Source organism: Hyperoodon ampullatus (genome assembly GCF_949752795.1).
Source record: "Hyperoodon ampullatus genome assembly, chromosome: 13".
In the NCBI taxonomy this organism is placed as follows: domain Eukaryota; kingdom Metazoa; phylum Chordata; class Mammalia; order Artiodactyla; family Ziphiidae; genus Hyperoodon; species Hyperoodon ampullatus.
This window is the reverse complement of record NC_136926.1, coordinates 16687348-16711747: the sequence shown is the minus strand read 5'-3', so window position 1 is coordinate 16711747 and position 24400 is coordinate 16687348. Positions and strand designations below refer to the sequence as shown.

Here is a 24400-nt window from a genome sequence, read left to right as displayed (position 1 = left end):
TGGATGGACATTTATTTCCTTTTCTCTTTGGTAAATACCTAGAGTGGAATGGCTAGATCATGTGGTAGATGTATTTAACTTATTTAGAAACTGCCAAATTGCTTTCCAAAGTGGTGTTCAATTTTACATTCCCATCAGCAGTGTATGAAAGTTTCAGGTCCTCCACATTCTTAATAGCATTTGGTATGGACGTCTTTTTATTTTTTATTTATTTATGTATTTTTTAAAATATTTATTTATTTGGTTGTGCTGGGTCTTAGTTGCGGCAGGTAGGCTTCTTAGTTGTGGCTCATGGGCTCCTTAGTTGAGGCTCGCCAGCTCCTTAGTTGTGGCACGTGGGTTCCTTAGTTGAGGCAGGCAGGCTCCTTAGTTGTGGCTCGAGGTCTCCTTAGTTGCGGCTTGCTTGCTCTTTAGTTGCAGTACATGGGCTCCTTAGTTGCAGCATTCATGTGGGATCTAGTTCCCTAACCAGGGATCAAACCCAGGCCCCCTGCATTGGGAGCATGGAGCCTTAACCACTGTGCCACCAGGGAAGTCCCCTGGACAGTCTTTTTAATTTTAGCCATTTTAGTGACTATGTAGCAGTATTTCATTGTGGTTTCAATTTGCATTTCCCTAATAACTAATGATGTTGAGCATCCATGGTGCTTCTTTGCTGTCTGTATATTTTCTTTGGTGAAGTATCGGATCAGATCTTTTCCCCATATTTTAAATTGGATTGTTTATTTTCTTATTGCTGAATTTTAGAGTTTTTAAATATATTTTGGATATAAGTCATTTATCAGATATATGCTTTGGAAAGATTTTCTTCCAGTCTGTCACTTATCTTTTCATTCTCTTAACAGTGTCTTTTTTTTTCTTTTTTTAATTGAAGCATAGTTGATTTACGGTGTTTCAGGTGTACAGCAAAGTGATTCAGTTACACACAAGCACACACACACACGTATATATACTTTTTCAGATTCTTTTCCATTATAGGTTATTTCAAGACATTGAATATAGTTCCCTGTGCTATACAATAGGTCCTTGTTGTTTATCTACTTTATATATAGTAGTGGGTATCTGTTAATCACAAATTCCCAATTTATCCCTCCCCCACTTTCCCCTTTGATAGCCATAAGTTTGTTTTCTAAGTCTGTGAGTCTATTTCTGTTTTGTGAATGAGTTCATTTGTATCACTTTTTTAGATTCCACATATAAGTGATATCACATGATATTTGTCTTTCTCTATCTGACTTACTTCACTTAGTATGATAATCTCTAGGTCCATCCGTGTTGCTGCAAATGGCATTACTTCATTCTTTTTTATGGCTGAGTAATATTCCTGTGTGTGTGTGTGTGTGTGTGTGTGTGTGTGTCACATCGTCTTTATCCATTCTTCTATCGATGGACATTTAAGTTGTTTCCATGTCTTGCCTATTGTAAATAGTGCTACTGTGAACATTGGGTGGCATATATCTTTTCAAATTAGTGTTTTCATCTTTTCCGGATATACGCCCAGGAGTGGGAACACTGGATCATATGGTAACTCTATTTTTAGTTTTTTAAGGAGCCTACATACTATTTTCCATAGTGGCTGCACCAATTTACATTCCCACCAACAGTGTAGGAGGGTTCCCTTTGCTCCACACCCTCTCCAGCATTTATTATTTGTAGATTTAAAAAAAATATTTATTTATTTGGTTGTGCTGGGTCTTAGTTGCAGCACGTGGGCTCCTTAGTTGCAGCTCACCAGCTCCTTAGTTGCAGCTTGCAGACTCCTTAGTTGCGGCACTTGGGCTTTTTAGTTGCAGCAGGTGGGCTCCTTAGTTGTGGCATATGAACTCTTAGTTGCGGCATGCAAATGGGATCTAGTTCCCTGAGCAGAGATCGAACCTGGGCCCCCTGCATTGGGAGCGTGGAATCTTAACCACAGTGCCACCAGGGAAGTCCCTATCTGTAGACTTTTTTTTTTTTTTTTTTTGCTGTACGCGGGCCTCCCACTGCTGCGGCCTCTCCCACTGTGGAGCACAGGCTCCGGATGTGCAGGACCAGCGGCCATGGCTCACGGGCCCAGCCGCTCCGCGGCACATGGGATCCTCCCAAACCGGGGCAGGAACTTGCGCCCCCTGCGTCAGCAGGCGGACCCCCAACTATTTGTAGACTTTTTGATGATGGCCATTCTGACTGGTGTGGGGTGGTAACAACATCTTCTGAAGAGCGAAAGATTTTAATTTTGGTGTGAAGGCCAATTTGTTAATTAAAAAAAAAATTTTATGTACTCTGCTTTTGGTTTTTTATCCAAGAAATCTGTCTAACTCAAGATCACAAGATTTTCTGCTACAAGTTTTATAATTTTAGGCTTTACATTTAGGTCTGTGATCCATTTTGAGTTAATTTTTGTATAATGTGTTAGGTATGGATCCAAGTTCATTTTTTAGCATTTGGATATCTAGTTGTTGTAGTACCATTTGTTGAAAAGCTATCTTTTCTCTGCTGCATTGCTTCTGAGCCTTTGTCAAAAATCAGTTGAATGTATATGTGTGGGTTTATTTTTGGATTTTCCACTCTGTTCCATTGATCTTTTTGTCTGTCTTTACACTAATACCATGCTGTTTTGATTATTGACACTTTTTAATAATTTTTGAGATAAGGTAGTTTTAGCCCTCCAACTTTGTTCTTCTTTTTCCTAGTTGTTTTGGCTATTCCAATTTCTTTGCATTTCCATATGAACTTTAGAATTGGCTGTTTACTTCTACAAAAATGCATGCTGGGATTTTGACTAGGGTTGTTTTAAACGTATAGTTCAGTATGGGAGCACCGACATCATAACAATATTGAGCCCTCTGACCCATAAGCCAGCTGTATTATTCCATTTATTTTTGTCTTTGGTTTTGCTCAGCAATATTTGTATAGTTTTCATGTACAGGTCTTTCACATATCTTTTTAGATTTATTCTTATTTATTTATTTTTTTTGTGGTACGCGGGCCTCTCACTGTTGTGGCCTCTCCCGTTGCGGAGCACAGGCTCCGGACGCACAGGCTCAGCGGCCATGGCTCACGGGCCTAGCCGCTCCACGGCATGTGGGATCTTCCCAGACCGGGGTACGAACCCATGTCCCCTGCATCGGCAGGCGGACTCTCAACCACTGCGCCACCAGGGAAGCCCAATTCTTAATTTTTTATGCTCTCATAAGTGGTATTTTCTTTTTCAGGTTTAATTAATTCACTTTATTCTTGTGTGAAAACACGAGCCTTGTGCAACACAAGATGGTCAATGAATTACTGATAGGGAGCCTTGGTGAGCACAGTCCCCTTCGAGAGGTCAGGTGTAAGATAGCTGTAGGTCTTAGAGGTGGCATCGAAGGTGGCCTTGATAAAGTTGCCCAAGGAGGCAGTGCAGCTGCTGACCAAGGTGTAACAGTTTTCAGTACCTGCTGTCAGCAGCAGCTTTGTGGCCACGAAGGCCAAGACAATAGCAGTGGATCTGGGTGCAAGGATGAAGCATACCAGCAGAGAGCTACACTATCCTGTCACCTTCAAGGAACTGTATGGGGTTTGCCAATCTTGTGTTCCCAGGAGTCCCATTACTCATGACAGCGGAGAGGTTGGCCAGGAGGATGGCCCTGTGGAGGGCAGTGGTTACCTCCTTGGAGCACTTAACACCCAGACCCACGTGACTATTACAGTCCCTCATGGCAACAAATACCTCGAACCTGAACTGCTGGCCAGCACCATTCTGCTTTCAGTGCTTTCAAAGGCATAAGGGACTCCCCTAGGAAAAAGTAACCTCAGATCGAGAGGAAGAAGAGAGAAATCTCCTTCAGGGATTTAATCTTCATGTCCTTGACCTAGGCAAACACTGATAAATTGCTGATTGCAAGAGAGAAAAAGGTTTTTTAAAGTATTTATGTAGAGTTTTTTCAGTTGTTGATTGTTGACTGCCAGTGACTACCCTCTTCAGCCTTCCAGCAGTCTGTCTCAAGCTGCAGGTCGCTGGTGTGACTTTCAGTAAACTGTCCCCTTTGGTATAACTCTGACAGGTACTGGAGGCACAGAGAAGGCATCAGAAGGAGAAATCTGGCATCATACCTACCTCGCCAACACCCTACACTTATAACAAGGTAGGAGAGGAGATACTAATCTTTACCCCTTGGGTGTAGCCCCTCTTCTCCTATGAGGTGTTTGTGGCCTTCTGGGAAGGTGGCAAATTCCATTCGTATCCCTTAATATTGCTGCCCAAGAGGCTGAAAGCAGCCACATATGCAGAAGAGTGGGATTCAAGTATTTGTCTGATGAAATAAGATTCATACCAGTTTAGGTTTTGCAGCAGGAACCAAAGGCTATGGTCACCTGGAGGTTATTTATTTGGCTAGCTGTACAGTCCACTGATCACATTTAAAAGATATGTTTGTCTTGCTTTGCTGAGGTGGAGTCCATTTCAGAGAATATTATTTGTCCATTTATGGTGCCATTCTTTCTAACCCCATAAAATACCCAACTTAGAACAGTGTCTAGTACACATAGCAAGTGCTTCCAAGTGTTACCTGGTACTTCACAGTTCTTAATCGGTAGCCTACACATCAAGCTTCTCTGTTCTAAAGTATGAGAGGTTTAGGGCCTCTTGAAACAGGTCCTAGAGGTCCTGGAGTCACTGAGTAGATCAGAAAAAAATGATGCTGCTTGGGGTCTCCAGGTGATATAGATGGTAGAGAGGGAGCTGAGGATGGTAGAAAGGCAGGCCAGCTCTTCCTGGTCCCACACCTTTAGAGGGCCCCACATATTCCTAATGCATGTGCGTGTACACATGCAGGCATACATATCGAAGAACACACAGGCTTCTGTGGCACTCAGGACCCTGCACTTGCATTGGCACTGGCACAGCATGACCATAACTCTAAACAACTACTTTCATGATTAACACTGTTCAGTCCCCAAGTAAGAACTGCTCCACACCGTCTTGATCTACTTGCAAAACTGTAGGCAGCTGTGCCCTTATATAGTGAAGGTTGGAAGTGAGGGCTGTGCTGATTATAGTCAGTCAGAAACCGCTTTCCTGCTTTCCAATGCAGGCAGGAATTGAGTGGTAGAAGCACTTAGCTAACAGAGATATTAATTTACTTGATACAGTCTTCTCATCATGAATACAATGGATTCTTGTGTGATACATTATTTCCCAGTACTATTTTTTCTCCTCTTCCTGTTCCATTTTGTGAATCTAGTGGTGTTTGTGAATTAGCATGGCATTCATAAAATTTACACTCCACAGATGAGTAATATATTGAAATAAGTTCATATTACTTTTGAATCTGTATATATGTTGGTCTAGTTATAATCTTTATATTGGCAACTAAGTGAACACTGACTGCTACATTTGCAAATAATTTTTTAAATAAAAATAATGTAAAAAGATGTACTTAAATTTTCAAAAGTTAAATAAATACATCAATCTTAATTAAAAAGAAATAGAAAAAGAGGCAGTAGGCCAGGTGACTTGCTGTGACTCCACCACCATTCAGCTGTATGATGTTGGTTGGTGCACTTAGTTTTACTCTTGACAGATGACCTTAGAGATAACAAGATCTCTGTAGTATCAGTTTCCTCATGTGAACTATTTTTTAAGATTTCTCTTCACCTCTATAATTTTATAAGTATGTTCTACAGCATGGGTCATGTCATCTATAAATGTCTACTAGTATGATGCCAAGACATGGCTGAGAGTACCTGAGACACCCCCTTTTCCAGGCTTCACTCAGAGCAGCGCACAGCTGTGGTGTGAGGAGCGTGTGGCCACAGTGGCAGGTTCCCTGGGCTGCCTTTCTCAGGTGGACACTGCTTTTGTCCTGCAATTCAGGAGGGGCTTGGGTTGAAGCCTCTGAGGACCCAGTTTCCGAGGCAGGTAGAGCTACATTTAATTAAAATAGGAGTCCTTTATTAATAAGCATGCTGTGACTACAGGCCATGAAATCACCTTAATATCTACAGACATGGTAGTTAGTGGCAGTTTTGTTTCGTTCAGAATATCTTCCCCAAGAATGGTCTTGCAAATGGGCACAGTGAGTCCTTCATGGCCAAAGGATTGCTTTTAGCCTCCTGTTTTTCCCTCCAGTGCTTATCCCTAATCTTTGTCAGACTGCTTTGGGCCTTTACAAAATGACTTGTGCTGTTTTATAGAGTCAGCCCACCTGTGTCCTAGCTGCTTTGTTCCTGCACCCTCAGCCCTGCCCAGGTGGACAGAGTAAATGTTTCACAACCAGCTGGCTTATATCTATCACTTGTCTGGCTGGGGACAAAGTATCCTACATCTGTACCCAATAATCAGATAGCAGCTTGGGCCTAAGCAGTGAGAATAAAAGTGACTATTTTACCCCAGACTGGCCTTGTATATATGGTGTGCACATGTGTAGTGTTGGTAGCACGTAACAAATAAGGAGAGAATGGTTAATTCTCTTAAGACTTCCTGAAGCTTTTACAGTCTCTGTGAAGTGATTCTCGGAGATATCAGCCTGTGTATATCAGGGGCTGTTTCTGGGTCAGTCCTAGGGACTTTATTTTAGAGCTGTGTCTCTGCTGTGAGTGACCATGTTCTTTTTGCTTTCAGAGCTGTGACTTGTGGTCCCTAGGGGTGATTATCTACGTGATGTTGTGCGGATACCCTCCTTTTTACTCCAGACACCACAGCCGGACTATCCCAAAGGATATGCGGAGAAAGATCATGACAGGCAGTTTTGAGTTCCCAGAGGAAGAGTGGAGCCAGATCTCAGAGATGGCCAAAGATGTTGTGAGGAAGTGAGTCCCCAGGCCACTGCGGGGGGAGGCCAGGGAGGCCTTAAAAGTGGTGGAACACAAAGGAATGTTGGGTAAAGGAAAGTCATTTGTTTCCCAGGCATGCTCCTTCTCATTTTAGCATCACAGAAAATTTTCCCTGGAGCCTGAGATGAGAGTTCTCACTGTCCACACCTTGGTGAAATTGGAGCTTTGCTCCCTCCTTTTGCACTCCTAGAATTTGTCCTTAGGGTTGAATCCAGGTCCCTTGGTAGCCATTGTATCTGTGAGCATTAATTTAGGACCTTAAATAGTAACTCCCCTGGTGTACCCTTCCTGCACGGAGGCCGGTCATTTGGGACAGGCATGATTCCAGGAACTGAACTGGGGTGCTAAAATGACCATGATGCTTTTGGCTTTTCATTCCTTAGCCGCTGTGGGAGTGTGTGATTGGTTGTGCAGGACTTGGACCCCACCTCCTGCGCTTCCTACTGCTAGTTGGTTGCTCTGGTGTATATTAAGATGGAAAGATTTAGAAGAATTAGGGCTAGTGTAATGGATGACGGAGACTTGACATTCAGAGTCCTTTGGAGAAATTAGCTAGAGCACTAAGAAAGAAGTCAGACCTAAATATGAGGTGTCTTTGCTTTTTCTACCCACCTGTGTCAGAGGCTTAGCTGACTGGGACTTGGACGCTGTTCTGGTATTCCTACTGCTTGTTCTTCACTGAGTAATTTGTCCTCTTTTGGTTTCAGTTTCTTCATCTGTAATGCGATAAAGATAAGCATTAAAGGGGCAGTATCTGGGAACTGTCTCCTAATAGTACAGCTGTTTCTCTATGGAGATTACTCTCTTTCAGAAGTGAGCTTGTTCTGTTGGTTAGGTGTTTATGTATTCAAAAAGGGACTAGTTTCTAAAATATACAAGTGAAAGTTTTTTAGGAGGGTAGAGGCAATGTTTAAATCATCGTTTGTCTTCCTATGCTCTTTTCCTGCTGTATTCTCAGTTACTTAACCAAAATATCAGTATCCTCTAATTGGTTCTTTGCAGTTCTGTAGAATATATTTCCTGTCCCTAGAGCAACATTGATTATCTTCTTTCAGCATTGAGATTCTTTTCTAAATAATCCTTTCATTAGAATCTGAAGCTGTTTGTTCACAATGATCCAGAATGTTACAGAGAACATGAAAGAGCAAGTAGGCATGTTGTCCTGACTCTGATGTTTGGAATGGGAGGCTATGTATTTGGAAGAAGGTGCTGTAAGGGGCCCAGGGAATATGCTGGGGTGAGCTAGGAATTGCATCAGGATAAATGTACAAGATGTAAAGAACTATGGTCAAAAAGCCGATGGTACAGAACAATACATTAGGCTTAGAAGGAAATGCCATCCCCTTCTCAGAGATTAGATTTTTAGCTTTTGAATGTCTTTGGAATAAAGGGTTCATGTCCTGCCAAATGGTGACATCTAAGAGTTTTATCACAAGTAGCAACCTGGATTTTCAGGACTGTATGACCCCTCGACTAATTTTACAGTCACTGTTAGCCAAAAGAGCACTTTGAGTCCCTTTTGGAAATTATAGCCCACTGTCCTAGAAACATTAGTCTGGGGATTCAGTGTCTCAGGAACTGTAAGCCATATGTAAGATTACTTTACTGAACCTAGAACTCAGTCTGAGGTATCACTGGACTAAGCCTTTTCCTACCATTCTTATCTCAATTTATTTAGTATAGAAAGAACTGCCTAAGGACAGAGTGCCCTCACAACTAACGGTTAGGGATGAGAGCCCCACCTCTGTCCTGCAAATAGAAAGCCTAGGCTTGTAAGAGTTGGTGGAAAGTCAGAAGTTGGAGCTGGTTAGAGCCAGACCCAGGAACTTCCCGGCCTCTGGAAGCAACTGCATGGCAGCCCTGTTGGCCTTTTCTCCACAGGCTCTTGAAGGTCAAACCAGAGGAAAGACTTACCATCGAGGGAGTGTTGGATCACCCCTGGCTCAACTCAACTGAGGCCCTGGATAATGTGCTACCCTCTGCTCAACTGATGATGGATAAGGTTTTGAATGATGCTTATTTTGTTGGCTGAAAAGGCTGTGTTGGGAAGGAATGCTGAGGCTTGACTCAATGAGGGGTTAAAGGCAAAACAATGCAGAGCACACAGTCTTTCCCAGAGAAACATCTCTGGTCTTCCAAAGATCAGGATTGGAAATAAAGAGATTATTTCCATAAAAGACCAGATCAAGGCCTGGTAAATACACTAAGGGAACACTCAAGGGACTATCCTCCATATTTGTGCTATGGGGTTGGGGGCACAGAGCAGTATCAGACACTGTTCTTTTGCCCAAGGAGTTCAAACAAGACTGGTTGGAAAGACCAATGAACACAAAACAAAGAGGGAACATTTTCAGACATCAGAGCTTTTTGCATGCTAAATTTTCTGTGAATGCTATGGAAATTCAGAAAAAGAGAACATCTTTGAAGGGCTGTAATTAGGGAAGGGTTCCCAAAGAGAAGGCAAAAACCATCGCAATTAATTACTATTTTGTGGCATTTTTTAACCCCTTTACATGTTTAACCCCTTTACATGTAATGAAGCCTGACTTCATTGATGGGAAGTTAGTAAAATGGGTGTGGCAGGCCTGGCTTTGGAAGTAGACAGAGGGGTTTAAGTCTTAGTAGGACATAACTGAGAGGCTATCGTAGATTTTTGAGAAGACATTTGCCACAGGGAAGGTATTTAGGGATGGTTAGACTTGCAGACTTGCCAACCTAATACTTTTACAATAATCTAGAAGCTGAGAAGCTGCTCTAGGAGCAGAGAAGTAGAGATGAATGAATAGGCTCAATATTTTTGAAGACAAATTTCTACAATTTTTGGTGACTGACTAGATATAAGGGGACAGTGGGTGGCATATCTGGTGACACCACTGACAGAGGGAAATCAGGAATGAGGCTGGTTTTGGGTGAAGGGAAGTCTCTTAGGTTTTAGATATTGTTTAAGGTGGTAGACGGATGTGTGGTGTGGAATCAGAGTGTGGCTGAGAGGGAAAGGCAGTGACACAGGCTTGAGTGTTACTGACTTAGACGGGATGGAGTTGAAATATAAGCGAATAGGAAAAAAGAATGCTAAGACCTCCCTTAGTTTAGCTGGAGTATGAGAGAGAAAGGAGAGCTAGAAGGAACAGAGTTTTCTGCTATCTCTGATTTGTGTGCAGTTGTCTTCCTGGTTTAAATGTGCCCAGTAGTCCAGAAATGGTTTGTTTGGTCAGTCCAAAATACAAAAGGATTACTTGTATCCTCTGGTTGTCAGCAATTGAGTGTTACATTGTGGCTTTCCTCAAGATCTTGAAATGAAGAAATAAGATTGCCTTCTGGAGTTACTTTAAGATTAGTGTATAATGAAGCCAAGTATGGATATACATAATCTTCTTAATGAGGAAGAGTAGCTCTTGGGCCTATAAGATGGAACTGCAATGTGACAGTGTATTCCCATTTTTAAAGAAATGATGTGGTCAAGATGCAGGCTTGTCAACTTTGGAAGTGTAGAAAAAATGTCCACATATACAAGTGTCCATCTAAGCTGTGCCTAAGAGATGGAGCCTGAGCTCACAACCTTGAGGTGTTCCCATCTTTTTGGTTGGGCTATCACGGATAAGAAGGAAATAGATTCAAGGGTCTGGGGGCGTGTAGCCAGGGCCAGTTAGTATAGTTCTCTTAAATGAGTTCAAACTCTTCCTGATCTAATTGCATGCTTACCGAGCAACTATTTTTGTAAATTGTCAAATTTTGTTGTTGAAATTCAAACAACACAGAGGTATATAAAATAAAAAGCAAAAGTTCCCTTTCATTACCCTGCCTCAGTCTCACCCCTCAGAGGTGAGGTGACCTATGGCTTGATGTATTCTTCCTGATCTTTTTCTGGGGAGACACACACAAACTCACAGAGTTTGTCTTTTTTTTTAAATACAGAAGTGGGATCATCTCATTCTTATAAAGCTTTTTCTGATTATTTGCCTTCCCTTATTGGTCTGCCCATAGTGAGAGAACGTACTGGTCATAAAGACAGACTTGAAGAGTGCTAGACATTATGACAGTTATTTCTCATTGTAAATTAATTGACTGGCTTATAGATCAGTTTGTGAGGGTCTACTATGCTCACCAGGTGAAATGCTTGGGGCTCTGAGCCATCAGGGCCAAGGTGACTGTCTACACCATGGGGGCAGTGAGTAAATGCCAGTCAGGGAGGCTTCTCAGGAGCAGCCTGCTAGCTTTTCCCCTGATGTACATGTATGACTCTCTTTACACTTGCCCTTGCCAATGACTATGAGCATGAGCCTTGTTAGTATTTCTTACTTGCATTTCTGTCCACCCACAGGGAAGAAGGGCTAGCTGTTGGCCTGGTATTCCCTGGGCCCTGCTGATGCATGGGGAAGAGTCCTCTGCCTTTTCAAAATTTGTATACTGCCAGCATAAGAATGAAATTGCCTTCTTAGTTCTTTGAGATTCTCCTTCCCACTGTCTTAGATTGGCTTTTTAGGTGCCCAGAAATGAATGTGAAAAACTGATGACAGTGTTTGCATTCAGGCGGTGGTTGCAGGAATCCAACAGGCCCATGCGGAACAGTTGGCCAACATGCGAATCCAGGACCTGAAAGTCAGCCTCAAACCCCTGCACTCTGTGAACAACCCCATTCTAAGGAAGAGGAAATTACTCGGGTAACTGAGCTTATTTCTTCAATTCTCCCTCATGGCTGGTGTGGTTGAGTACAGGGTTCTGAAAGGTCAGCCAGGGGTCTGCCCTTTTTTGACTCTTAAGAGGGTGGAAAAGATATGTTCTTTAAATAGCATCGGAAGTTGGAGGTACTCTGTAGTTAATGATTTATCTGAAAAATCTGTTATGTTTAGCGTTAACATCTGTTAAGAGTTGGGTTTTGGGGTCTCACCGTGTTATTACCTCTCTCCCAAACTTCTAAAGCACCAAGCCAAAGGATGGTGTTTATATCCACGACCGTGAGAATGGAGCCGAGGATTCAAATGTTGCCTTGGAAAAGCTCCGAGATGTGATTGCTCAGTGTATTCTCCCCCAGGCTGGTAAAGGTCACACCATTTATGAATGCTCTGTGCGTGTCTGTGTGTGTGCACATGCACATGACTAAAGGAGTGGTTTAATTTGAAGTTGTCTGTTTCATCTTTGTGTTATAAGAAAATAAGTATATTATATAGTTTGTGCCCACTGAAAAGAATGGATGGTGGGAACTCAGAAATGTGAGGCTCTGGCCCACCTTTGGTTTCCTGTAAAATTTCTCGTTTCGGTTTAATTGCCAGTGTCAGACACAGCACGTAATTTTGTATTTTCCTAGTTTGTTAATGAGATTACAGGATAGAGGATGGAAAATGGAAAATGTGAACAGGGTCAGGACTAGGTTGGGAAGGTCAGGAAGGTTGGGAAACACCATATCCAGAGCCCTTAGAGTACAAGGCTGTCATTAACTTGTGAATAGAAAGAGACGATCTCCCAAGTTCAGAAGTGGCCCTGGCTGCTACTTGTATCATGGGCAGGGTGGGACTTAAACAGAAGGCCTTTCGAGTGAGAGCTCTCTTTCAGTATGTTCTCTTTCCACCTAATGGGGTATGATGGGCTTTTCTCAGCAGATGAATGAGATGCTTCAAGTAGTAGGCCAGGAAACTGCTGAGTTGACCAGTCTTCCTAGATTCCTTGGGTTTTAAGGGAACTCACTAGTGTGCCTCAGGTAGCCTTCCAAAGTAAGAAATGAGCTTAGGAGAAAGAAGGTAGCCCACTCAGCCTTATTCTCCCTCCTGCTCATGGTCTCTTAAGTTAACCAGGTGCTTTTGCTCAGCAGTAGTCTGACATCCTATGGGATGCCTATTTCCCATCCCCCAGTGCTAAGACTCTGGGGGCATCAGGGAATTTGTGTGAGGTGGTCAGAGCAGGAAGAGTTGAGAAACCAGAAGCGGTCTACATCAGTGGTCCCCAAACTTTTTGGCACCAGGGACTGGTTTCGTGGAAGACCATTTTTCCATGGACCGGGGGCGGGGGTTGGGGGGAGTTGGTTTCAGGATGATTCAAGTGCATTACGTTTATTGTGTGCTTTATTTCTATTATTATTACATTGTAATATATAATGAAATAATTATACAACTCACCATAATGCTGACAGGAGGCAGAGCTCAGGTGGTAATGTGAGCGATGGGGAGTGGCTGTAAATACAGATGAAGCTTCCCTCGCTTGCCCACCGCTCACTTCCTGCTGTGCGGCCCAGTGGTTGGGACCCCTGGGCTACATGTAATGTAGGGACTAGAAGTAATGATAGTCTGGTAAAGCTTGCACCTTTAATCATCACTTCTCAATAAGTTGGACATCATGTCCTTCCATCTCTTGACACTAAAATCCCACGATGCCGCAGGAGAATGCAACTTCTTCTTCATCTTTATCAATAGGAGAGAATGAAGATGAAAAGCTGAATGAAGTAGTTCAGGAAGCTTGGAAGTATAACCGGGAATGCAAACTCCTAAGAGATACTCTGCAAAGCTTCAGCTGGAATGGTAGGAGCCTTAATTATGACTTTCCCCAGGAATGCAGAGAAGTAATTGTGTTTAGAATATGTAGGATCTCTGGGGGCTGAGCTGGGACTGTTTTCAGGTGAAGTAGGGCTGGCAAGTGAGTGGCATACTGTGGGACAGGGGCTTAGCCCTACAGTAACTGCCCAGGCATATCTGGACATCTGGCCCTTTCGCTTGTTTTCCGGAGTTCAGATGAATTATGTGTCGCAGATTCATTGCTGCAGAGCCCCCGTCACATACCACTTGGGCAAAAAAACAGTCAGATCTCAGAACTCCTTCCAGATACTTGAGCTGTTCACTGGGTCATTAAGGAGCAGTATACTCTGAAGGGGAGAAAGAGGGCAAAGTACCAGAGTCCGCCCTGCTGATCTGCTTAGCTTAGAGAAGACCTGTTTCACTGAAGAGTAGAGAGTGCCAAGTCTGCTGCTCTTTGAATTTTTTTTCCCCACAGGCAAACAAGGTACAGGTGTGTTTTTTGAGCTGCTTTTGTATTGTCTTTCTACTTTAGCCGACTAAACTAGACTTAAGGTCTAGGATGCTCCGGGAAGGAAGCAAACTCATTGCCTAGCTTGATTCTTGGACATAAGAAATCCAAAGTGCTAGCCTGGCCATTCCCATACTTGGAGGAGATTAGCTTCCCTAGGATTTTTTTTTTTTTAAGATTTTGAAATATCAGTACAGAAAAGTGATCACATTTGAGGTATGCACGTCCGATGAATTTTCACAGAGTGAACACTCCCATGTAACAAGCACCTAGAACACGTAGTGGAGCATGTGCCCTCTTTTAACTGCTACCTCCCTCCTCACAAGGGCAATTATGATCCCAGTTTCTAGCAGTATATGTTAGTTTTGCCTGGTTTTATATTTTATGTAAATGGAGTCAGAGAAGTCTGTGTTCTTTTGTGTCTGGCTTCTTTTAGTCAAGATTATATTTGTGAGATTCAACCATATTGTTGTGTGTAGCAGCAATTCATTCTCATATATATGTATGTAAATATATATATATTCTCTCTATATATATTTTTCTCCATATATATACACATATATATTTTTTGTATTTATATTTACTCATTCTGCTGTTGAACGGACATATGGGTTGTTTCCAGGTTTTGGTAATTAAGGAAAGCACTGCTATAAACACTCCTGTGTACATCTTTTATGAATATTTTAATGAACTCATTTCTCTTATGTATCTAGGATTGGAGTTGCTGGTTCATGGGGATATTCATCTGTTTGGCTTCAGTAGATACTGCCACCAGTTTTCCAAAGTGGTTGTACCAATTTACACTTCCACTAGCAGTGTTTGAGGGTTCTAGTTATTCTATATCCACACCAACACTTGCTATTGTCTTTTTCATTTTAGTCATTCTGATTAATAAGTACTACTGGTGTTGCGTGTCATTTTACTTTGCCTTTCCCTGATGACTATGAGCTTAAGCACGTTTTAATGTTTATTGGCCATTTAGATTTTGTTAAGTGCCTATTCTTTTGCCCATTTTTCTATTGAGTTGTATCTCTCTTATAGATGTGTAGGAGTTCTTTATATAGCTTGGATATGAGTTCTGTTGTAGACATACATATCACAAAGAACTTCTCCCTCTTTGTCGTTTCTCGCTGTGCTGTTGCACTGAACATTGGATTTTTACGGCCAGGTTAATAAGCTGCTCAGTTCTACTTGAAAAATGGGGGAGTTGAACTGCTTTTGATCAGTGTTGGTGATGGTTCCTCCATGGTGAGGGTGAATTTGACACTGGTGAGATGTACCTTATTGGGTCCCTGTCAAGAATCTTATCACCTCCCAAACAGTTTGGAGACTGACCTTTTTCTTTTTTGGGTTTCAGGTCGTGGATTCACAGATAAAGTAGATCGACTAAAACTGGCAGAAATTGTGAAGCAAGTGATAGAAGAGCAAACCACATCCCACGAATCCCAATAATGACAGCTTCAGACTTTGTTTTTTAACAAGTTGAAAATTTATTCATTAATGTATAAAGTAATTTGTATGTAAATTAATAAATCATAATTTCATTTCCACATTGCTTAAAGATGCTGTATAAATTTAGATACAGGATTTACTAATAGTATAGTTCATTTGTTTTTAAGAAAAGCTCAGTTCCTAATATATTATTACTTTAGGATTGTTTAGTCATATGTGGTAAAGCTGACAGATGGTATTGTCAAGCAAGATTGTTTTATTTGTAATAAAGTATACAAAAACCATTTGCCAGTGGTAGGCAAAGGACCAACTATACTGACCTTTCTGCTTAGTAAACAGTTGAATCAAGTACTGTGGAATCTGGTTTCAATTGCCCTGTGTACTTACTTTCTGCACTATCAGTAGATTAGCTCTGGTGCCAAGAAATTTTTGTGGCTCCATGTTGCAGACTGCCTGTTACAGGGTGCCACCGCCCATGATGGAAGAGACAGGGAGTTGAGCCCTCATTTCTCTTATCCCTAATTCCCTAGAGAAGAGTGGTAATATTTCTTTTTTGTCATATTTTTTAAAAAGATATTGGTGCATTTCTTACATCTAATGGGATTCTCTATTGAGTTTATTCTTTTCATGTTTAACCAGAGCTTCAGCCTTCCCACCTCCTTTGAGATCCTACTTTGTCCTCTCCCTTTCCTGCAGCCCTCACCAGCTCCATTGCTTCTTATCTCCTTTCCCTGTTCTTCTGGCCCCTTTTATGGGATGATTTTTCTGAGAAAGTTACATATCATAAAAACTGGACTATTGGGTTAGCATCTAAAGATGGTCCAAGTTTTTTCTCTTAAAGCTACCCTTTTCCTCTAACGTTTCTGCCTGGGTTTCATGGTGGCATCCCCTGGGCTGCATGTATTTTATTTAGCACCCTTCATTTTCAGGAAGCATGGTTCTGGCCCAGAGATCAGATACTTGAATAGAAAACAAGGCTGGGTGCTTTTCTACTTTGCTGTTGTACATATGGGCTTCCATAACAAACCATTTTTATTTATTTTTTTAGCAGTTCTTGATTGGTGGTTCTGTGTTGGTAAATGGGAGAGCTAATAGGCCAACTCCAATTCACAGAGGAGAAGAAAAGGATCAGTAGGCTCAGTTATTCAGTTTCATCCCATCAAATTCTCTTCAATCAAAATCAACCCCACAGAGCTCACTTATTTTCTAACTCTTCCACTTTGCTGAGTATGTCTTCAGGGTGACATTTGGTTAGTATGTCCCATATGTGTGTGAATGACTGTAGGAATATATGATAAAAACATTAAGTATCTCTTAGAAATTACCTTACACATTGGTTCCCTTTTACTTTGGAGAGTTTTAAATTCAAGGCATTTTTTGAGGTAAGGAGAATTCAATACTTTTAAACATGGCAAAATCTAACAGGCAGCAGAGAAAAACAAAACGTTTTCTTATTTACTAACCAGAAAACTTAGCTGGGAGTTGAATTAAGGGTTGAATTATTCTGTTTTTCAGTGAAATGCAGTCTTACAAATCAAAATCACTTCTTACAATCAGGAAAAACTCTGCACTTGTTTCTGGAACAACTGAATACCTGTTATTTTTCTTATCTTAGGGCAGAGGTTCAGTGTTCACTTGGGAGAGGAAGGCAGTAATTAACTTCGTTACTCTTCTTTTTCTTCAGAGGAATCTTCTAGCATGCCCAGTCTACCATTAACTTCTCAAATTTGTTATCTGGGTGTCCTCTAGAGGCTCAAGATGATTTCCTTCCCTGTGTGGTGAATTTTAGGCATGATCTAAAAGGGTATCCAAAAGATTCTTCCTTTTACTCTGAGCAGCAGTTGCCCATGTTTCTTTAGTCTGAATTAAACTGGCCGCGAAAATGAGTGCTGTGTCCAGACAGGTCCATGCTGAAAGTTTGTGAATACCCTGGAGGATGCTCTAGCTGTTGTAACTCAAAAGTGGGTCCTATCCTACAGAGAGCTCCTTGACAAAACAACAGCTTCCAAAAGACTCAGCACTGTTTGGTCTTTAAAGTGGAGTTTTGTTTATGGAATTTATTTGTAGGCCAGTAGCAAATTCTGCTTTAACTTTAGCAGTCAGGTTTACTAATAAAACATTCACATGTACTGGAAGTGAAACAAAATCATCCTTGTCTCTTTTGGCCTGTCTAATGCCTGTACCTGCAGAAAGTTCACACTGTAAGAACAATTCTCATAGGCAGGAGGTTAGAGTCTTCAGTTTTCCTACATGATTTGCTAACCCTCTGCTTACTATAAAACCATTACTCAAATACCTTTAGACTTTACCATAGTTATTAATCTGCTTGATGCGAAACAACTTTTGTATTTTTCTGGCTAATGTATTGTATAAGCTATAGGAGAACACCTGTCAGAAATTTATTGTCTGAAACATAGATAGGAGGAACTGCTTTTTAAAAAGAGTTTTGTTTTTGTATTCAAGATAGAACAAGTTGGAGGAATTATTGAAGAAGAAGTCAAATGATTTAAATCAGATCTTGTGTGTGAATGCTTGTGTGCGTGTGTATTTATTGAAGAAAATGTGTCTCAATTTGAGAACTGGAAAATTGGATATTTGATTTTAATTATATTTTTATTTATTTAAAAAAGTAGAAGTGGTCTTTCATTATTGATTTTTTTGTCCCACAGAATGACTTAAATTTTCCCTGCCTGTTTGGTTAAGACACAGGGGAACATCTTTAATCTGTGATAATTTCCAAGTTACGTAATTTTAAGAGGCTTTCCTCTTATACAGAACACAAGGAGAAAAGATATCCAGCTGGAAATCATTTCACCATTTTTGCTGTAAATTTTTTAATGTGTTTGTGATATGATAGTATTAATTTTCTTGCTAGACGCGGATGATTAATTTTTTCATCTGTATTAGGAATTAAATATTATTAATTGGGGATAATGAGTTGATCTACTCTCATGCTTATATCTGAGATCTTGTAGTACTATTCCATTATCTTTTGAATTATATAGGGCATTTCTCCATTTTTGTGTGGTATTTATAGCCATAACCCTTATTTTGAAGGTTTTATATTATAGATATTTGACTTAATATAAAATTATTTTTATGCAAGATAAAAGATGTAGAGTCTTTAGTTCATCTTGGGATGCAAAGGAGAATAACTGGGCAAGGAATGTGGTTAAATAGGGCTTTTTTCCTTTTAAATTCATACTGCTAAATACACCAGGAGATAAACATAAAAATCAAATCCAAGGACTTCCATAGACATTACAGTTCAATTTTAGTTACAAAAGCAAAGAAGTCTTTAAAAAGTTCTTATACAGTCCATTTTTATTTTCTTGATGAAATGGTAACTAGATACCTGGTTAATCAGAGTTTGGTTTTTTTTTTTTTTTTTTTTTCGGTACGCGGGCCTCTCACTGCTGTGGCCTCTCCCGTTGCGGAGCACAGGCTCCGGATGTGCAGGCTCAGCGGCCATGGCTCACGGGCCCAGCCGCTCCGCGGCATATGGGATCCTCCCAGACCGGGGCACGAACCCGTATCCCCTGCATCGGCAGGCGGGCTCTCAACCACTGCGCCACCAGGGAGGCCCCAGAGTTTGGTTTTATTCCAGACTTTGTTTTTATGTTGGGAGGAATTGAACTTTGATCTTAGTCACTTGTAAGTCTCCATAGTGAAACAACTTTCATTTAACACTTAGTATGTTTGTGCATTAGGAAAACTTATTAGAGGAAAATTATGTTTATATGCAGACACAAAGTGGCTAAACTCATCTGTTATGAACAAAAGTTAATGAGGGAGAATTTGTGCATCCATATACAAGTTTTCTTGAATTAAAGGAGAAAAACCAGACCCTGACAAAGAAGGGCTGGACTGAAAAACAGTACCCTCAATACTACAGAAATGAGGAGAAGAGGTAATGGGCAACAGAGAACTTTGTCCTGCTCTCAGACCCCCGAAGAATCCCCCTCCCCTCCCCCATGACCTCCTGCCAGAATGTTGGGTTTCAAAGAATGCTCAGATTAACGGATATCAGGAGTAGTTTGGCCCTGGGCTGAGGATGAGGATAATTACCTGAGTAACAGTCCTGGCTGAATCATTACAGGCCTTCTACTTGGTATATCTCTATGTAAGCGTAAAGGGAACTTAGCCAAGGAGCATTAAAACCATTGCTGTTGGAAGGAAGTCATATAGTAAGGAAACCACTGAAGGCCAAGAGAGAAAAGCAAGAACAGAAACAGCCCCAAGGTCTGTAAGACTCAGGGTTGGGCAGTACCCACCCATAAGGGAGCCAGCATAGATCTGAAGTGAATACCTGTGACAGAGGGTCTGCGTGTCAGGGAAAGCTGCTGCTGCTGGACATAGGCCCTGCATCATCAACTGATTTAACTAGGGCCATGTCAGTGGCAGCGTCTGTGACACACACTGCCTCTATACTGCCTTCTCTACGGAAAAACCAAGTGGCCTTGAAGGAGGGTAAGATAAAGTTTCAGACTTGGGCTCAGCAGAAGAGGGACTTGAGGCTGGGGCCAGTGCCAGGATCTTCATGTTTCAGTTTGAGGATTCTGTTGCTGTTGGTGATTTCTCTGCCAAGCTTGTACTGTGACCTGGGATCAATATATTACTCTTCCTATGAAACAGTCACCCCCAAGAGTCTGACAGTGGAAGGAAGGGAAGACCAAGTGGAAAAGCTCTCCTATGTGCTATTTATGCAGGGCCAGAAGCAGCTGATTCACCTGAAGGTGAAGAGAGACTATTTTGTGAATAACTTTCCAGTCTTCAGCTACCACGATGGCATCCTGGGGCAAGAAATGCCTTTCATCTCACATGACTGTCATTATGAAGGCTACATAGAAGGAGTCCCAGGTTCTTTTGTTTCTGTCAACACCTGTTCAGGCCTCAGGGGCACCCTGATTAAGGAAGGAAAATCCTATGGCATTGAGCCCATTCACTCTTCAAAACGGTTTGAACATGTGTTGTACACCATGGCCCATGAAGCTCCAGTCTCCTGTAGTGTCACTTCCAATGACAGCCAAGTGGCATTCACCAGCCGGCAACAAGAGAGCAGCAAGCCTCGCAGTCGGCAGGTGCCATCCTACTTGTGGTCACACACCAAGTACGTGGAGATGTTTGTCGTGGTCGACAACCAGCGGTTCCAAATGTGGGGCAGTGACATCAATGAGACAGTCCAGAGAGTAATGGACATCATTGCTTTGGCCAACAGCTTCACTAGGGGAATAAACACAGAGGTGGTGCTGGCTGGAATGGAGATTTGGACCGAGGGGGACCTCATACAGGTCCCAGTGGACCTGCAAGTTGTACTCAGGAATTTCAATAGCTGGAGACAAGAGAGGCTCTTCCATCGTGTGAAGCATGATGTTGCCCACATGATCGTTGGACACAATCCTAAAGAGGATACGGGGCAGGCATTTCTCAGTGGTGCCTGTTCAAGTGATTTTGCAGCAGCCGTTGAATCCTTCCACCATGAGGATGTCCTCCTGTTTGCAGCACTCATGGTCCATGAGCTTGGGCACAACTTGGGTATTCCGCATGACCATTCAGCCTGCGTTTGTAAAGATAAACCCTTTGGCCTCATGCGTGAAAATATCACTAAAGAAAGTGGCTTCAGTGACTGCAGCTCTGACTACTTCTACCAGTTCCTCTGGGAACACAAAGGGGCCTGCCTATTTAACAAGCCTGGGCCCAAAGGCCGCTTACGGAGGGATTCCCGCTGTGGAAATGGTGTTGTAGAAGAGGATGAGCAGTGTGACTGTGGTTCTGACTGTGACAATCACCCATGCTGTGACCAAACATGTAGGCTGAAGGAGAATGCAGAGTGTAGTGATGGACTCTGCTGCGTTAAATGCCAACTGAAATATAAGGGATTCATGTGCCGTCCTGCTTTAGGGGAGTGTGACCTCCCAGAGTATTGTGATGGTTCCTCTGGAGAATGCCCCATAGACAGCTATAAGATAGATGGTACAACGTGTGATAGAATTCACTATTGCGCTGGAGGTCGCTGTAAGAACCCTGATAATCAATGCATGGATATATATGGGTTCTCTGCAAGGTCTGCCCCAGAAAACTGTTACATTTCAATGAACAGAAAAGGGGACCGGTTTGGAAACTGTGGTATTACCAACTCACCTAGGTTAAGATATGTGAAGTGTGTAGATGATAATATATTTTGTGGGAAACTTATATGTACAAATGTTAGACAGGTACCACAAATCAAACCAAATCATACATTGATCCAGGTCGCTCACGAAGATGACTGGTGCTGGAGCATGGATGCCTACAACACTACTGATATCCCTGATGATGGAGATGTACACACTGGCACTCTTTGTGCTCCAAACAAAGTCTGTGTAAATTACTCTTGTACTGATTATGCTGTGCTCGAGTATGACTGCAAACCAGCAGAAATGTGTAATGGGAAAGGAGTTTGCAACAATTTTAGGCACTGCCATTGTGAGGCTGGCTATGCTCCCCCTGACTGCAGAGGTCCAGGAGATGGTGGTAGTGTAGACAGTGGTCCACCTGGCAAACCAACTGAAATTCAAAGTGGAGGTTTAGGTGGCGGTTCTTTTCATCATAGCATTGAGTTTAGAAATGTTGGCAAGCTAATTTTCATACTCCCTTCATTTCTTTTAATATTGTTGTTAGTTTTAATATTTTGCATTACCCTCAGGGCTTTAATTGGTTCAGTAGAGACCCTAGGGCGTACCTCGGAGGACAGTTCAGAGGAAACCACTAGTGAGGGATTCTTAACAGAGTTTCTACCAGTGGGGCTACGGGAGGAGGAGTCAGAAGAGAAGAACCAAGAAGAGGAGGCCCCCTTGCCGCCGCTGGAGGCAACGCCACCGCCGCCGGAGGCCCCACCACCAGGAGAGCCAGCACCATAAGAGGTAGCAGGTGAAGGAAAAGGATAACCAAAGGCCGAAGTGTATTGGTGGAAGAACCCAAAAATATCGAGTATCTCAAGCGCTGAGTGGGAAAGAGGGGCTCAGAGAAGCAAAGGTGAAGTGAGAATTGACGGCTCCTGTAGCTCTGACCAGGATATATAGTCTACAGAAACATACTACCATGGGGACAGACATGCCCCTGCTTTCAGTATTCAGTTTAGTAATTTGGTTATATATTCATATATGAACTCATATAAAATATTCTGTACTTTGCTGTTTTCCCATTTCATGAAACGATTTTATTTAAGCTCTTCTCATGAATCATACCAATCAATATCGTATTTCATTTGGGCCAATTTCTGATCTGAAATTACCTTTCAGGGCCTACCATCTTCCAACTACATTGTGTGATACACAGTATTATCTCTACCTATGACTATCACAGGGTCATTAATCCCACTCATAACACATTATCTTAAAAATGTTATCTGTTGAGTAATCTAATTTGCCCCAAAAGTTGCTATTCACGAATAAAAGGTAATTTAAAATAAATAAAAAGTGATTTTAAGATGAAGCATCGCTTCAGACTCCATACAGCCTAGTCCTTGAGGCTTCTTTATTTTGGGGCTCTCTTGGAAGGGGCTACGTCTGATCCAGGGTGGTCCGATCACCCTGGGTCTGGGTGCATGGGGGAAGGGGAGCAACCTAGGCAAGAGACAACCTTGTCTAGTGCGGAGTTCAACTGGAAGTATTAATTGTTCCTTCTTTTCTGTTTTTCTACGTATTATATTTATTTCTCATTTCCTTTTTAAGTTAACATATTGTTGACTGACAGTCCAAAGGAACAGAGCTTTGGAGGGTAGTCAATTGTCTGTAAAGAGAGCACAAAGCACATACAATATAACATTATGCATTCTGTGCAAGACACTGTGCTACTTTACATTTGTTGTCTTAATTTAATCCTCCCATCCACCCTATGAGACCTCCATCTTGTACATGAAGAAACAGAGACCAAAGACTTTTGCTCTAGAGCTGGTAAGGGGTGGGACCTGCATACTGCCCCAGATATGACTGAATCTACATTCGCCACTGCCTCGTGAGCCTGTTCCTTTAGTAAAAAAAAAAAGTAAGCAGGAAGACAACTGACATGTCCTTAATTGCCCAGAACGTGGCTTCTTCCTCAGTGACTCTAATGAAACAGAAGCCTTACAAATGGATGTTGATCTCTATCATGAACCTACCACACTGTGTAGTCATGATCGATGAAAGAGTCTTTTCCCCGATTACATCCTGACATCATGGAGTGGCAGGTTTGTATCCTATTCGGCTCTGAGAGCCCAGATCACCGTAGGTGCTCAGTAAATGTTGACCAAGTGAATGACTTAACCAGGGCCAACCTTAAAATAGGAGGGTAACTTGTATGGATGCCCTTCCTAGTCCCTAGGCATGGCACAACCGAAACCTTGCTCAGGTGCAGTGTTGCTACAGGTTGAGTGTTCTGAGTCTTGGGGAAGTTCCTGAGCATCAGTCCCTGACGGTACATTTGCTAAATCCCTCTTCTAACTGCCTAATCCTATGTGAGCAGAAAAGAGCAAACAAAAGGAGGACAAGACCTAGCCTCTGCTTTCAAGAAGCTTATGTTAATTACTTTTGGTGGAACAAAACTGAACTTCAGAGCAAAATCCAAGGTCAAGCCTTCAGTTATATAAGTTTCCAGGCTACGAGATTTGCTGGTAATCAAATCTCAGGACACTGTATGCCAGAAGGTCAAGATTCATAGTGAAAGCACACTATTAGTGGGTGGTCACCTGAGAGCTTTGAGAGCGAGAGTGAAACTGGGTAAATGAAGCCCTCCAAGGGTAAACCTGTCATTAGAGACTTCTGAAAAAGATATGGAGGATTTCTGCTGAGAAGCACTTCAGTGGAAAACAGAAGCGGCAACCTTCCTAAGTGCACATGCTAATGATGACTATAATAAAAGCTAGTAAGCATCAGTCTTTTTTAAAAAAACCTGAAGAAACAGAAGGGAATCATGATTTAGGTATGGGGTAAATATGCTTAGTTAACTCAAAGGTGTTCTTTAAAAACCAAAAGTCAGGTAGATAATTGGGAATCAATCAGTAAAACCTATTTAGGATTTCACAATATTTGACAACAAAGTTTACAAAAATTTAGCAAATATGGAAGTTGTACAGACTATTTAAAATGTTTAGTTGCTGTCTTTATGACCAACCCTCAAGTTTACA

At 41.9% G+C, this 24400-nt stretch overlaps 2 protein-coding genes across 9 annotated transcripts in view; both read left to right on the top strand.

Annotated features, from left to right (window-relative positions):
* The window catches only part of MAPKAPK5 (MAPK activated protein kinase 5), a 37167-nt gene extending 21814 nt beyond the window's left edge, over nucleotides 1-15353 (top strand). For 4 of the 8 annotated variants that reach the window (XM_079717066.1, XM_079717064.1, XM_079717062.1 and 1 more), the window contains 7 exons: nucleotides 4023-4103; nucleotides 6581-6768; nucleotides 8674-8794; nucleotides 11323-11453; nucleotides 11713-11834; nucleotides 13197-13301; nucleotides 15161-15353. In XM_079717066.1, coding sequence (XP_079573192.1) covers nucleotides 4023-4103; nucleotides 6581-6768; nucleotides 8674-8794; nucleotides 11323-11453; nucleotides 11713-11834; nucleotides 13197-13301; nucleotides 15161-15255 — 843 coding nt within the window. In that variant the 3' untranslated portion in view covers nucleotides 15256-15353. The remainder of the gene's footprint in view (nucleotides 1-4022; nucleotides 4104-6580; nucleotides 6769-8673; nucleotides 8795-11322; nucleotides 11454-11712; nucleotides 11835-13196; nucleotides 13302-15160) is intronic. The other 4 variants (XM_079717067.1, XM_079717063.1, XM_079717061.1 and 1 more) reach the window with 2 other exon arrangements.
* Nucleotides 15354-19646: 4293 nt separating this feature from the next.
* Nucleotides 19647-22154, top strand: LOC307062405 (disintegrin and metalloproteinase domain-containing protein 1a-like; the record flags this gene model as incomplete). Its single annotated transcript, XM_079718138.1, has 1 exon — nucleotides 19647-22154. One exon carries the CDS (start codon nucleotides 19647-19649, stop codon nucleotides 22152-22154), a length of 2508 nt encoding a protein of 835 aa, XP_079574264.1.
* Nucleotides 22155-24400: the final 2246 nt, after the last annotated feature.